Source organism: Nerophis lumbriciformis, linkage group LG25 (assembly GCF_033978685.3).
Source record: "Nerophis lumbriciformis linkage group LG25, RoL_Nlum_v2.1, whole genome shotgun sequence".
In the NCBI taxonomy this organism is placed as follows: Eukaryota; Metazoa; Chordata; class Actinopteri; order Syngnathiformes; family Syngnathidae; genus Nerophis; species Nerophis lumbriciformis.
In genome coordinates this window covers 42103620-42119829 of record NC_084572.2, presented here as the reverse complement: position 1 = coordinate 42119829, position 16210 = coordinate 42103620, and the positions used below count along the sequence as shown (strand labels likewise).

The following is a 16210-nucleotide window of genomic DNA, read 5'->3' as shown; positions in this document are numbered from 1 at the left end:
GTTTACAGTATGGTAATTGTGATAGAAATGTGAATTTTAGGCACAGAATATTTTTTACAATTGAACAAGGCAGTAGATTATACAAGCTTGGACAGAAAGTTACCATAATAATGACACCAATTTTTTTTTTTAATGGAATTGTTTAGTACTGTTTTACCATTTGTTTACTGTAAAAAGTGTTTATACTTTCAATTAACAAATTGAAGTCTTGTGAAAGGTTGACAGGATAACTGGCATTAAATAATTTCAAACTATTGAAGTTAGCTTGCAGAATAAACATGTCAATCAACCCATATGATTTTTGCTGTAATATTTTTGTTTTGAAAAGTCACTGTGACTGATAGAAAAGTGATGGTTTTAGCAACATTTTAACCTGTCTGAATGCTAATAATCATTTTGCGTCGGGGGGCGAAGCCTGAACCCCCCACCAGGACTTTGTCCTGCACCTACCGGGGCTACTAGGTTTTTCTGATTTCAAAAGTTGGCAGGTATGCAGGTGCAGAAACACAAAAGAAGAATTCCTGTGGGATGCAGAAACTGGCAGAGACATTTTCCGTGCAACGTTCATATTGTTGTTACTCAGCCAGTGTTTGTGGGTCTGATGGACCCGTTGCATTTTGTGGCTTTTAAATGGGAACATTATCACAATTTCAGAATTGTTAAAACCATTAAAAATCAGTTCTCAGTGGCTTATTATATTTTTCGAAGTTTTTTTCTAAATTTTACCCATCACGCAATATCCCTAAAAAAAAAGCTTCAAAGTGCCTGATTTTAACCACCCGTCCATTTTCCTGTGACGTCACATAGTGAAGCCAATACAAACAAACATGGCGGAAAGAACAGCAAGCTATAGCGACATTAGCTCGGATCCAGACTCGGATTTCAGCGGCTTAAGCGATTCAACAGATTACGCATGTATTGAAACGGATGGTTGTAGTGTGGAGGCAGGTAGCGAAAACCAAATTGAAGAAGAAACTGAAGCTATTGAGCCATATCGGTTTGAACCGTATGCAAGCGAAACCGATGAAAACGACACGGGAGAAAGCGAGGACGAATTCGGCGATCGCCTTCTAACCAACGATTGGTATGTGTTTGTTTGGCATTAAAGGAAACTAACAACTATGAACTAGGTTTACAGCATATGAAATACATTTGGCAACAACATGCACTTTGAGAGTGCAGACAGCCCAGTTTTCATCAATTAATATATTCTCTAGACATACCCTCATCCGCTGATCTGTCCAGTTTTGGAGTTGATGTCAGCAGGCCAGGTAAGCTAGGGTCGATATTCTTCTCTTGATCATCTTCGGGACGGTGTGAGCCAAGACATCCAGGGGGTTTAGCTCGCTCGTCTGCGGGAACAAACTGCCGCCGTTGCTTGCCGTGCTAGCGAGGTCCTTTGTCCCTGAATTGCTCACACACTCCGGCAGATTCAATGGGGGTCTGGCGGCAGATTTCTTTGACTTTATCGTTGGAAATGCATCTGCTTTGAGTGTCGCAGGATATCCACACATTCTTGCCATCTCTGTCGTAGCATAGCTTTCGTCGGTAAAGTGTGCGGAACAAACGTCCAATTTCTTGCCACTTTGGCATCTTTGGGCCACTGGTGCAACTTGAATCCGTCCCTGTTATGATAAATGGATAAATGGGTTGTACTTGTATAGCGCTTTTCTACCTTCAAGGTACTCAAAGCGCTTTGACACTACTTCCACATTTACCCATTCACACACACATTCACACACTGATGGAGGGAGCTGCCATGCAAGGCGCTAACCAGCACCCATCAGGAGCAAGGGTGAAGTGTCTTGCTCAGGACACAACGGACATGACGAGGTTGGTACTAGGTGGGGATTGAACCAGGGACCCTCGGGTCGCGCACGGCCATTCTTCCACTGCGCCACGCCGTCCCCCAACACTAGTACTCATATTCTGTACAAAAAATTGCCCTCGCCATCAAAGAAATCCTTCCCGACTTGCAACGCAGGTGCAGGCTTCTTCATTTCCCAAATCTGCGCAATCTGTTCCTCAGACAACACCTCTCCATCCCAATTCTCTTCCTCCTCCTCCGCTGGATGTGAACTGTTGTCCCCGGCTGTCGTCTTCTCTGTGGCGTCTTTGTTGCTCGCGGAATTAAAGCGAGATGGAGCTGTAACAAGTGCAGAAGCTACAGCCAGGGATTTATTGTCTGAGTTTGTGTTGCCACCTATTAAAGTATGGGCAGCCACAGGAACCAAACTATTTTCTTGACTTCCTGAGGGGAGGAGTGCATCTGCTGTGCGGCCTCTGTGCAGCTTCAGTCTGCTCTGCTCTGCCCCAGACCCTGAAGGCAACACCTGAGGATTGAGCCGAGTCATAGCTTTAGCGTCCTGCTTGAGTTTTCTGGCTGGGTCCGGGATAAATTTGCTCTTGAGCACTCTGACAATCTCATCAGGGCTGACAGAGAAGCCTTCAGCCAGATGCTTGACTGACCACTCATCTGGCTGCTCCTGTTTTAGAAATTTTATCTGTTCAATTGCCTGCCAGCTTAACTTCCTTTCTGGAGCTCCTGGTGGCCTCATCTTCCTCTTGATGATGTTATACTTGGTAGCGTTTCGATTCTTCTCTCTCTCTTTCAGCAAAGCTTCCAGCTTGTCCTCCACGTCCTCCATCATACAGTCTCTGTCATCTTCTTGGTGGAAGTGTGTGTGTCCACCGCTCTGCTCTGTCCATGTTTTTCTGCCACCTCTGCTGCTAAATCGGACAAACATTAAGGGAACCCGATGGCGGCCGACTGATGGCGACGCTACTGTTCGAATCCCGAGCGAAGCGAGCATGGATAACACTGGGAGACGTCCAGCCATTATTATATGAATAAATAGTATCCAGCAGATTCACAAACGATGCGCTCTTAAATGTTAGGGTTAGTTAATCGCAGATGTACGCAACTATATTAAATACCCTTCACGTGTCCACTTCCTGGTTGCAACGCGTTTTCGTAAAGCACTTCCGTTGGTGTTGTTACACCCTCCGACAACACACCGACGAGGCATGATGTCTCCAAGGTACGGAAAACCGTCGAAAAAACGGAAAATAACAGAGCTGATTTGACTCGGTGTTTGAGAAAATGGCGTATTGCTTCCCGATGTGACGTCACAAAATTCACCCATTTAGAGTTCGGAAATCGGTTAAAAAAATATATGGTCTTTTTTCTGCAACATCAAGGTATATATTGACGCTTACATAGGTCTGGTGATAATGTTCCCCTTTAATGCCTCACAATCAAATACTTTTATGTTAAAATACTGAGCAGATGTTTATTGGGATAAGGTAAACATCTGTTCAGTATTTTAACATAAAATTGTTTGATTGTGAGTAGGGATGTCCCGATCCAGGTTTTTGCACTTCCGATCCGATACCGATACTGACGGATACCGATACTGACCGATCTGGCCTATCCGAGCATGTATTAAAGTTTAAAGTTATTTAGCCTACTTAGTTGTCAGAATCATGTTGAAAAGGGTTTTAGTACTCTTGATAACAACTAGCCAGCTGAATTAGGGGAGTTTGAATAATACACAATGGTTGGTAACAAGAAACTGACCTGTTTATTCAAGGATAAACACAAAATAGACAAAATTATACATGACAAAGAGAAATGGCATCATTGAACTAGGGCTGGGCGATATGGCCTTTTTTTAATATTGCAATATTTTAAGGCCATATTGCGATACACAATATATATCTCGATATTTTGCCTTAGCCTTGAATGAACACTTGATGCATACAATCACAGCAGTATGATGATTCTATGTGTTTTGATTGATTGATTGAACTTAAATTGATTCATGATACAGATATATACTATAGATATATACTATCATCATAATACAGTCATCACACAAGATAATCACATTGAATTATTTACATTATTTATAATCCAGGGTGTGGAGGGGGGCGCCGGATGTAAGTGTCAAAAAGACAGCAAAAAGAGTTTGATATGAGAATAAATCTAAAGTTAAAATATAGGGTAGAAATGCACCCATTTGCAGGAAATGTAATCTTGATTTTCAAAATGTTCTTTCAAGGCTTGCATGTCTACATTAAAACATTCTTCTTCATACTGCATTAATATATGCTACTTTTAAACTTTCATGCAGAGAAGGAAATCACAACTAAAAAAAATCACTAATTTTTTCATACGGTGTTGATGTGGAAATGTTTGCCATTTTGATGGTGTGGAGTCTGGACGTGTGGCACCGAATGGAGATAAGCGTCTCGACAGACGTCACAATTTTTGAACAATGATGACGAAAACCGTTGTCTCTGTCGTGTCCGTGTGTCGAAAATTGTTATGCGCTTATTTTTTTTATTTGATTTTGTGCGTGGCATAGATTTGCCGTGCGTAGAGGACGCTTGAGCAGGCGCGCACCTTAGCGGCTGCGCTAGCATCACAGCTAACGTTAGCCATGCCGCTACCTCGCTCTCTGCTGGGAGAGGACGTATACGTATGTGACGTATGACGTGACAGTATGTGACGTGTGTAAGAAGGTGCGCTCGCTGTCTGTGAGAGGGAGACACAGGAAAGAGTGAGAAGAGCCTGTCGTGTAATGCCAGCAGCCAAAAGCAACTGCATGAGAATTGTGGATGTGTTGAAGGTGTGCTGGAAAATGCGGAACGGAAATTACGGAGCAGCAGAAAAGTGGAATGTATTATTTAAATAGGTGCGTTGGAAAACACGGACCGGAGTTTTTTTTAAACAGGATCTGGATCGGCATTTTCCCATGCCTTGCCGATACGCAATTTTTGGCAAATATCGGCAGCCGATCCGATCCAAATATCGGATCGGGACATCCCTAATTGTGAGGCATTAAAAGCCACAAAATGCAACGGGTCCATCAGACCCACAAACGCGAGCTGAGTAACAACAATATGAACAGTCTATTCCAGAGGGGGTTATTAATAGATTAGTGTTTTTCATACCTACTATTCTTCCCTGTTACTAATTTTACTTGATCAAATCTTTTCCAACATTCTACAAAATAACACAACGTATGATTCCTGCTGATATCGTATCGAATCAGTATCGGTATTGTATCGGAATTGAAAGACAATCATTCATAGCATGTCTGCGAGGCTAACCAGTTATCTATCCTTGTTATTGGCCCTCATAGCAACTTTATTATTTACGTTGAGTCTACTTGCGTTTCATCCTCTGGCCGGTGGCACATTTTCACTTTGGCCCTCGGAGCAAAAAGTTTGGGCGACCCTTGTGTCAGAAGCTATGCAAGTGCATATTTTTCCACAATTAACTTTTTTGTCTTGTCCCTCAGGAGCAAGCAACCGCGTCAGCCCTCTCCTCCCCCTCGGATGGCTCTCCATGTCTGGCCCCGACCATGTCTGAGAGCAGCCAGACCGCTCACAGGTTCCTCCAGGCTGTGTTCCACAAGAAAGGTGAATGTGGCTTTAGCTGTGGGAAGCGGTGTATGTCGGGATGAGAATTGATAATATATTTCCGGTTCCGATTCCTCTTTCGATTCTGCGTATTGATTCTTGTTATTTAAAAAAAAAAAAGAAGGGTGGATTCGCATCAATTTTGTTTAGTTTAGAGGTGACATGACCTAAAGCAGTGTTTTTCAACTAGTGTGCGGTGAGATGATGTCATTTCACCTATTTGGGTGAAAAATATTTTTTGGAAACCAGTAATTAAAATCCGCAAATAATGTGCCGTTGTTGAGTGTCTGTGCTGTCTAGAGTACGGGCAGAGTAACCGTGTACCGTATTTTCCGCACTATAAGGCGCACCGGATTATTAGCCGCACCTTCAATGAATGGCATATTTCAAAACTTTGTCCACCTATAAGCCGCCCCGGACTATAAGCCGCGCCTACGCTGCGCTAAAGGGAATGTCAAAAAAACAGTCAGATAGGTCAGTCAAACTTTAATAATATATTAAAAACCAGCGTTCTAACAACTCTGTCCCAAAATGTACGCAAATGTGCAATCACAAACATAGTAAAATTCAAAATAGTGCAGAGCAATAGCAACATAATGTTGCTCGAACGTTAATGTCACAACACACAAAATAAACATAGCGCTCACCTTCTGAAGTTATTCTTCATTCGTAAATCCTTCGAATTCTTCGTCTTCGGTGTCCGAATTGAAAAGTTGGGCAAATGTGGGATCCAAAATGGCCGGTTCCGTCTCGTCGAAGTCATCGGAGTCAGTGTCAGTGTTCAGCAGTTCTGTGAATCCTGCCTTCCGGAAAGCTCGGACCACAGTTGTGACCGAAATATCTGCCCAGGCATTTACGATCCACTGGCAAATGTTGGCGTATGTCGTCCGGCGCTGTCTGCCTGTCTTAGTGAAGGTGTGTTCGCCTTCGGTCATCCATTGTTCCCACGCCGTTCGCAGTCGTGATTTGAATGCCCTGTTGACACCAATATCCAGCGGTTGGAGTTCTTTGGTTAATCCACCCGGAATGACGGCGAGTGTTGTATTTGTGTGCTTCACTTGTTTTTTGACACCATCTGTGATGTGGGCGCGCATAGAGTCGTATATCAACATGGACGGAGCTGTGTGAAAAAAGCCACCCGGCCTCTTCGCGTAAACTTCCCTTAACCACTCGCTCATCTTTTCTTCATCCATCCATCCCTTCGAGTTAGCTTTTATGATGACGCCGGCTGGAAAGGTCTCTTTTGGCAAGGTCTTCCTTTTGAATATCACCATGGGTGGAAGTTTCAGGCCATTAGCATGGCAAGCTAGAACCACAGTGAAGGACGACTTCTCATTCCCTGTGGTGCGAATATTCACCGTACGTGCTCCCGTTGTATCCACAGTATCCACAGTGCGGTTCACAGGAATATCAATTGCTGTGAAATAGTAATCCGTGTGAGGATGGAGAGATTGCGTCTTTTCATGAACCGGATCCTTGTCGCTTAGTAGGAGCCATTTTGTGGTCTTTACAGATGTAAACAGGAAATGAAATGTACGGTAATATCCGCGCCCTTTTTCTTCTTCTACGCGGGCGGGTGGTTGCTTACAGTAGAAGAAGAAGCGCTTCTTGTTCTATGGGGGCGGGTGCTTACCTTGGCGGTTGCTTGCGTAGAAGAAGAAGCGCTTCCTGTTCTACCGGGAAAAAAGATGGCGGCTGTTTACCGTAGTTACGAGACCGAAACTTTATGAAAATGAATCTTAATATTTATCCATATATAAAGCGCACCGGGTTAAAAGCCGCACTGTCAGCTTTTGAGTAAATTTGTGGTTTTTAGGTGCGGCTAATGGTGCGGAAAATACGGTAATACTCTTCCATATCAGTAGGTGGCAGCCGGTAGCTAATTGCTTTGTGGATGTCGGGAACATGGTTTGTCGTGATCACAATATGCAGATGACAGAAGGAGGCAGCGTGCAGGTAAAAAGGTGTCTAATGCTTAAACCAAAAATAAACAAAAGGCGAGTGCCGCTAGGAAAAGGCATTGAAGCTTAGGGATGGCTATGGAAAACGAAACTAAAACTGAACTGGCTGCAAAGTGAACAAAAACAGAATGCTGGATGACAGCAAAGACTTACGGCGTGCAGAGCAGCAGACGGCGTCCACAAAGTGCATCCGTACATGACAATCAAAAACAAAATAGGAAACACTACACACAGGAAAACAGCAAAAAAGTCCAAATAAGTCACGGCGTGATGTGACAGGTGGTGACAGTACACCTACATTGAGACAAGAGCTATAGTGCAGCATGGTTGGTTATGGTTTAAAGTCATATCCAACAATTGCGAGAACGACTTTTTACTGTCAATATCGGCTGCTGAGTTTCATTTTTTTAGGTTTTCTGCTAGCGGTGTGCCTCGGGATTTTTCCAACGAAAAAAATGTGCCTCAACTCCAAAAAGGTTGAAAAACACTGACCTAAAGCCTACAGTGAGGTCTCAAGTGGCACATACAGGTAAAAGCCAGTAAATTAGAATATTTTGAAAAACTTGATTTGTTTCAGTAATTGCATTCAAAAGGTGTAACTTGCACATTATATTTATTCATTGCACACAGACTGATGCATTCAAATGTTTATTTCATTTAATTTTGATGATTTGAAGTGGCAACAAATGAAAATCCAAAATTCCGTGTGTCACAAAATTAGAATATTACTTAAGGCTAATACAAAAAAGGGATTTTTAGAAATGTTGGCCAACTGAAAAGTATGAAAATGAAAAATATGAGCATGTACAATACTCAATACTTGGTTGGAGCTCCTTTTGCCTCAATTACTGCGTTCATGCGGCGTGGCATGGAGTCGATGAGTTTCTGGCACTGCTCAGGTGTTATGAGAGCCCAGGTTGCTCTGATAGTGGCCTTCAACTCTTCTGCGTTTTTGGGTCTGGCATTCTGCATCTTCCTTTTCACAATACCCCACAGATTTTCTATGGGGCTAAGGTCAGGGGAGTTGGCGGGCCAATTTAGAACAGAAATACCATGGTCCGTAAACCAGGCACGGGTAGATTTTGCGCTGTGTGCAGGCGCCAAGTCCTGTTGGAACTTGAAATCTCCATCTCCATAGAGCAGGTCAGCAGCAGGAAGCATGAAGTGCTCTAAAACTTGCTGGTAGACGGCTGCGTTGACCCTGGATCTCAGGAAACAGAGTGGACCGACACCAGCAGATGACATGGCACCCCAAACCATCACTGATGGTGGAAACTTTACTCTAGACTTCAGGCAACGTGGATCCTGTGCCTCTCCTGTCTTCCTCCAGACTCTGGGACCTCGATTTCCAAAGGAAATGCAAAATTTGCATGGTTGGGTGATGGTTTGGGGTGCCATGTCATCTGCTGGTGTCGGTCCACTCTGTTTCCTAAGATCCAGGGTCAACGCAGCCGTCTACCAGCAAGTTTTAGAGCACCTCATGCTTCCTGATGCTGACCTGCTCTATGGAGATGGAGATTTCAAGTTCCAACAGGACTTGGCGCCTGCACACAGCGCAAAATCTACCCGTGCCTGGTTTACGGACCATGGTATTTCTGTTCTAAATTGGCCCGCCAACTCCCCTGACCTTAGCCCCATAGAAAATCTGTGGGGTATTGTGAAAAGGAAGATGCAGAATTCCAGACCCAAAAACGCAGAAGAGTTGAAGGCCACTATCAGAGCAACCTGGGCTCTCATAACACCTGAGCAGTGCCAGAAACTCATCGACTCCATGCCACGCCGCATTAACGCAGTAATTGAGGCAAAAGGAGCTCCAACCAAGTATTGAGTATTGTACATGCTCATATTTTTCATTTTCATACTTTTCAGTTGGCCAACATTTCTAAAAATCCCTTTTTTGTATTAGCCTTAAGTAATATTCTAATTTTGTGACACACGGAATTTTGGATTTTCATTTGTTGCCACTTCAAATCATCAAAATTAAATGAAATAAACCTTTGAATGCATCAGTCTGTGTGCAATGAATAAATATAATGTACAAGTTACACCTTTGGAATGCAATTACTGAAATAAATCAAGTTTTTCAAAATATTCTAATTTACTGGCTTTTACCTGTATGTAGCATGGAAGAAAAAATTATACTTTTTTTGTCAATAAATATAAGAAATTAATATTAGAGATGTCCGATAATATCGGCCTACCGATATTATCGGCCGATAAATGCTTTAAAATGTAATATCGGAAAATATTGGTATCTGTTTTTTTATTATCGGTATCGTTTTTTTTTTTGTTTTTTTGTTTTTTTATTAAATCAACATAAAAAACACAAGATACACTTACAATTAGTGCACCCACTCAAAAAACCTCCCTCCCCCATTTACACTCATTCACACAAAAGGGTTGTTTCTTTTTGTTATTAATATTGTGGTTCCTACATTATATATCAATATATATCAATACAGTCTGCAAAGATCCAGTCCGTAAGCATGCTGGTCCACTAATAGTACTAACCTTTAACACTTCATTTTACTCATTTTCATTCACTACTAGTTTCTATGTAACTGTTTTTATATTGTTTTACTTTCTTTTTTATTTAAGAAAATGTTTTTAATTTATTTATTTTATTTTATTTTATTAATTTTTTAAAAAAAGGACCTTATCTTCACCATACCTGGTTGACCAAATTAGGCATAATAATGTGTTAATTCCACGACTGTATATATCGGTATCTGTTGATATCGGTATCGGTAATTAAAGAGTTGGACAATATCGGATATCGGCAAAACGCCATTATCGGACATCCCTAATTAATATTCTTCTGTAGAATCAGAATAGTTTTATTGCCATTGTTTGAGAACGGGTTCACAACCTAGGAATTTTTCTTGGTGCAATGGTGCAACATAAAACACATATAACATAGGATGGGTACTAAAAATGAGCTGTAACTGAGCTATCACATCTTGTTATTGTTCATGTGCCTGATGGCCGAGGGGGGAAAAAGTGTTCAGGTGGCAGGGAGGTGTGGGTCTGGATGGACCGTAGTAGGGATGTCCCGATCCAGGTTTTTGCACTTCCGATCCGATACCGATATTGTTTTTGCATTTCCGATCCGATACTGACCGATACCGATACTGGCCTATCCGAGCATGTATTAAAGTTTAAAGTTATTTAGCCTACTTAGTTGTCAGAATCATGTTGAAAAGGATTTTAGTACTCTTGATAACAACTAGCCAGCTGAATTAGGGGAGTTTGAATAATACACAATGGTTGGTAACAAGAAACTGACCTGTTTATTCAAGGACAAACACAAAATAGACAAAATTATACATGACAAACAGAAATGGCATCATTGAAACTAGGGCTGGGCGATATGGCCTTTTTTAAATATTGAGATATTTTAAGGCCATATTTCGATACACGATATAGAGGAGGCTACGCCGGATAGTCGAACCTCGGATTCAGGAGGAACAGTGTGGTTTTCGTCCTGGTTGTGGAACTGTGGACCAGCTCTATACTCTCGGCAGGGTCCTTGAGGGTGCATGGGAGTTTGCCCAACCAGTCTACATGTGCTTTGTGGACTTGGAGAAGGCATTCGACCGTGTCCCTCGGGAAGTCCTGTGGGGAGTGCTCAGAGAGTATGGAGTTTGATTGTGGCGGTCCGCTCCCTGTATGATCAGTGTCAGAGCTTGGTTCGCATTGCCGGCAGTAAGTCGGACACGTTTCCGGTGAGGGTTGGACTCCGCCAAGGCTGCCCTTTGTCACCGATTCTGTTCATAACTTTTATGGACAGAATTTCTAGGCGCAGTCAAGGCGTTGAGGGGATCTGGTTTGGTGGCTGCAGGATTAGGTCTCTGCTTTTTGCAGATGATTTGGTCCTGATGGCTTCATCTGGCCAGGATCTTCAGCTCTCACTGGATCGGTTCGCAGCCGAGTGTGAAGCGACTGGGATGAGAATCAGCACCTCCAAGTCCGAGTCCATGGTTCTCGCCCGGAAAAGGGTGGAGTGCCATCTCCGGGTTGGGGAGGAGATCTTGCCCCAAGTGGAGGAGTTCAAGTACCTCGGAGTCTTGTTCACGTGTGAGGGAAGAGTGGATCGTGAGATCGACAGGCGGATCGGTGCGGCGTCTTCAGTAATGCAGACGCTGTATCGATCCGTTGTGGTGAAGAAGGAGCTGAGCCGGAAGGCAAAGCTCTCAATTTACCGGTCGATCTACGTTCCCATCCTCACCTATGGTCATGAGTTTTGGGTTATGACCGAAAGGACAAGATCACGGGTACAAGCGGCCGAAATGAGTTTCCTCCGCCGGGTGGCGGGGCTCTCCCTTAGAGATAGGGTGAGAAGCTCTGCCATCCGGGAGGAGCTCAAAGTAAAGCCGCTGCTCCTCCACATCGAGAGGAGCCAGATGAGGTGGTTCGGGCATCTGGTCAGGATGCCACCCGAGCGCCTCCCTAAGGAGGTGTTTAGGGCATGTCCGACCGGTAGGAGGCCACGAGGAAGACCCAGGACACGTTGGGAAGACTATGTCTCCCGGCTGGCCTGGGAACGCCTCGGGATCCCCCGGGAGGAGCTGGACGAAGTGGCTGGGGAGAGGGAAGTCTGGGCTTCCCTGCTTAGGCTGCTGCCCCCGCGACCCGACCTCGGATAAGCGGAAGAAGATGGATGGATGGATGGATGGATATATATCTCGATATTTTGCCTTAGCCTTGAATGAACACTTGATGCATATAATCACAGCAGTATGATGATTCTATGTGTTTTGATTGATTGATTGAGACTTTTATTAGTAGGTTGCACAGTGAAGTACATATTCCGTACAATTGACCACTAAATGGTAACACCCCAATAAGTTTTTCAACTTGTTTAAGTCGGGGTCCACTTAAATTGATTCATGATACAGATATATACTATCAGATATATACTATCATCATAATACAGTCATCACACAAGATAATCACATTGAATTATTTACATTATTTATAATCCAGGGTGTGGAGGGGGGCGCCGGATGTAAGTGTCAAAAAGACAGCCAAAAGAGTTTGATATGAGAATAAATCTAAAGTTAAAATATAGGGTAGAAATGCACCCATTTGCAGGAAATGTAGTCTTGATTTTCAAAATGTTCTTTCAAGGCTTGCATGTCTACATTAAAACATTCTTCTTCATACTGCATTAATATATGCTACTTTTAAACTTTCATGCAGAGAAGGAAATCACAACTAAAAAAATCACTAATTTTTTCATACGGTGTTGATGTGGAAATTCTTGCCTTGCATTTTGATGGTGTGGACGTGTGGCACCGAATGGAGATAAGCGTCTCGACAGACGTCACAATATTTGAACAATGATGACGAAAACTGTTGTTTCTGTCGTGTCCGTGTGTCGAAAATTGTTATGCGCTTATTTTTTTATTTGATTTTGTGCGTGGCATAGATTTGCCGTGCGCAGAGGACGCTTGAGCAGGCGCGCACCTTAGCAGCTGCGCTAGCATCACAGCTAACGTTAGCCATGCCGCTACCTCGCTCTCTGCTGGGAGAGGACGTATACGTATGTGACGTACGACGTGACAGTATGTGACGTATGACGTGACAGTATGTGACGTGTGTAAGAAGGTGCACTTGCTGTCTGTGAGAGGGAGACACAGGAAAGAGTGAGAAGAGCCTGTCGTGTAATGCCAGCAGCTAAAAGCAACTGCATGAGAATTGTGGATGTGTTGAAGGTGTGCTGGAAAATGCGGAACGGAAATTACGGAGCAGCAGAAAAGTGGAATGTATTATTTAAATAGGTGCGTTGGAAAACACGGACCGGAGTTTTTTTTTAAACTGGATCTGGATCGGCATTTTCCCATGCCTTGCCGATACGCAATTTTTGGCAAATATCGGCAGCCGATCCGATCCAAATATCGGATCGGGACATCCCTAATTGTGAGGCATTAAAAGCCACAAAATGCAACGGGTCCATCAGACCCACAAACGCGAGCTGAGTAACAACAATATGAACAGTCTATTCCAGAGGGGGTTATTAATAGATTAGTGTTTTTCATACCTACTATTCTTCCCTGTTACTAATTTTACTTGATCAAATCTTTTCCAACATTCTACAAAATAACACAATGTATGATTCCTGCTGATATCGTATCGAATCACTATCGGTATTGTATCGGAATTGAAAGACAATCATTCATAGCATGTCTGCGAGGCTAACCAGTTATCTATCCTTGTTATTGGCCCTCATAGCAACTTTATTATTTACGTTGAGTCTACTTGCGTTTCATCCTCTGTTTGTTGATGTGGAAATTTTTGCCTTGCATTTTGATGGTGTGGACGTGTGGCACCGAATGGAGATAAGCGTCTTGACAGACGTCACAATATTTGAACAATGATGACGAAAACGGTTGTTTCTGTCGTGTCCGTGTGTCGAAAATTGTTATGCGCTTATTTTTTTATTTGATTTTGTGCGTGGCATAGATTTGCCGTGCGCAGAGGACGCTTGAGCAGGCGCGCACCTTAGCAGCTGCGCTAGCATCACAGCTAACCTTAGCCATGCCGCTACCTCGCTCTCTGCTGGGAGAGGACGTATACGTATGTGACGTACGACGTGACAGTATGTGACGTATGACGTGACAGTATGTGACGTGTGTAAGAAGGTGCACTTGCTGTCTGTGAGAGGGAGACACAGGAAAGAGTGAGAAGAGCCTGTCGTGTAATGCCAGCAGCTAAAAGCAACTGCGTGAGAATTGTGGATGTGTTGAAGGTGTGCTGGAAAATGCGGAACGGAAATTACGGAGCAGCAGAAAAGTGGAATGTATTATTTAAATAGGTGCGTTGGAAAACACGGACCGGAGTTTTTTTTAAAACTGGATCTGGATCGGCATTTTCCCATGCCTTGCCGATACGCAATTTTTGGCAAATATCGGCAGCCGATCCGATCCAAATATCGGATCGGGACATCCCTAATTGTGAGGCATTAAAAGCCACAAAATGCAACGGGTCCATCAGACCCACAAACGCGAGCTGAGTAACAACAATATGAACAGTCTATTCCAGAGGGGGTTATTAATAGATTAGTGTTTTTCATACCTACTATTCTTCCCTGTTACTAATTTTACTTGATCAAATCTTTTCCAACATTCTACAAAATAACACAATGTATGATTCCTGCTGATATCGTATCGAATCACTATCGGTATTGTATCGGAATTGAAAGACAATCATTCATAGCATGTCTGCGAGGCTAACCAGTTATCTATCCTTGTTATTGGCCCTCATAGCAACTTTATTATTTACGTTGAGTCTACTTGCGTTTCATCCTCTGTTTGTTGATGTGGAAATTTTTGCCTTGCATTTTGATGGTGTGGACGTGTGGCACCGAATGGAGATAAGCATCTCGACAGACAATCACAATATTTGAACAATGATGACGAAAACTGTTGTTTCTGTCGTGTCCGTGTGTCGAAAATTGTTATGCGCTTATTTTTTTATTTGATTTTGTGCGTGGCATAGATTTGCCGTGCGCAGAGGACGCTTGAGCAGGCGCGCACCTTAGCGGCTGCGCTAGCATCACAGCTAACGTTAGCCATGCCGCTACCTCGCTCTCTGCTGGGAGAGGACGTATACGCATGTGACGTACGACGTGACAGTATGTGACGTATGACGTGACAGTATGTGACGTGTGTAAGAAGGTGCACTTGCTGTCTGTGAGAGGGAGACACAGGAAAGAGTGAGAAGAGCCTGTCGTGTAATGCCAGCAGCTAAAAGCAACTGCGTGAGAATTGTGGATGTGTTGAAGGTGTGCTGGAAAACGCGGAACGGAAATTACGGAGCAGCAGAAAAGTGGAATGTATTTAAATAGCTGCGTTGGAAAACACGGACCGGAGTTTTTTTTAAAAACTGGATCTGGATCGGCATTTTCCCATGCCTTGCCGATACGCAATTTTTGGCAAATATCGGCAGCCGATCCGATCCAAATATCGGATCGGGACATCCCTAGACCGTAGTCTCCTGCCGCAGCCGTCAAGTCAAGTCAAGTCAACTTTATTTATATAGCACATTTTCAACAACTTTTAAATTGAACCAAAGTGCTTTAAAGGTTAAAAAAGCATAGAGCAAACTAAACAAAACAAACAAAGAACATAAACAATGAATGTGCTGAACAAGATAGTGCAAATGCAATACGGTAAAAGGGGTCGAATAAAAAGTAAAAATTTGCAGAATAAAAATAATAATAATAAAAGTGCGACAAATTGAAAAATAAAACTAAAGCGAAGGAGTGGGAGGGGGGGGGGCTAGAAATGGTGGCCTAGTGGGCGGACTCAGCTCAGGTCAAAGGCCAGCGAGAAGAGGTAGGTCTCATCAGGGCGCTGCTTTGCAGTCCATCATACCGCGGGGGAGTGAAGCGACAACAGAGTCAAACATCCCAGGTGTGCTTGACCAAGGAAGAGAGTCTTTTGCTGCAATGGTCTTTGCCAAGGCCGGTGCAGAGGGACCAGGATTGTTTTGGTTAGGGCCAACTGAAACTGTAAGAGTATATTAATTATTCACAAGGAATCGTTAAAAAGCTCCTCGGTGGCAAGGCCCCAGGGGTAGATGAGATCCGCCCGGAGTTCCTTAAGGCTCTGGGTGCTGTGGGGCTGTCTTGGTTGACAAGACTCTGCAGCATCGCGTGGACATCGGGGGCGGTACCTCTGGATTGGCAGACCGGGGTGGTGGTTCCTCTCTTTAAGAAGGGGAACCGGAGGGTGTGTTCTAACTATCGTGGGATCACACTCCTCAGCCTTCCCGGTAAGGTCTATTCAGGTGTACTGGAGAGGAGGCTACGCCGG

General features: G+C 43.6%; 2 protein-coding genes across 4 annotated transcripts in view; one reads left to right on the top strand and one right to left on the bottom strand.

Annotated features, from left to right (window-relative positions):
* Positions 1 to 16210, top strand: part of lcorl (ligand dependent nuclear receptor corepressor-like) — a 73581-nt gene that overhangs the window by 16529 nt on the left and 40842 nt on the right. For all 3 annotated transcript variants that reach the window (XM_061984450.1, XM_061984451.1, XM_061984452.1), the window contains one exon: positions 5310 to 5430. In XM_061984450.1, coding sequence (XP_061840434.1) covers positions 5310 to 5430 — 121 coding nt within the window. The remainder of the gene's footprint in view (positions 1 to 5309; positions 5431 to 16210) is intronic.
* Positions 1698 to 2977, bottom strand: LOC133621957 (neugrin-like). The gene has a single exon (XM_061984453.2). It carries the CDS (start codon positions 2838 to 2840, stop codon positions 1923 to 1925), a length of 918 nt encoding a protein of 305 aa, XP_061840437.1. The 5' UTR covers positions 2841 to 2977; the 3' UTR covers positions 1698 to 1922.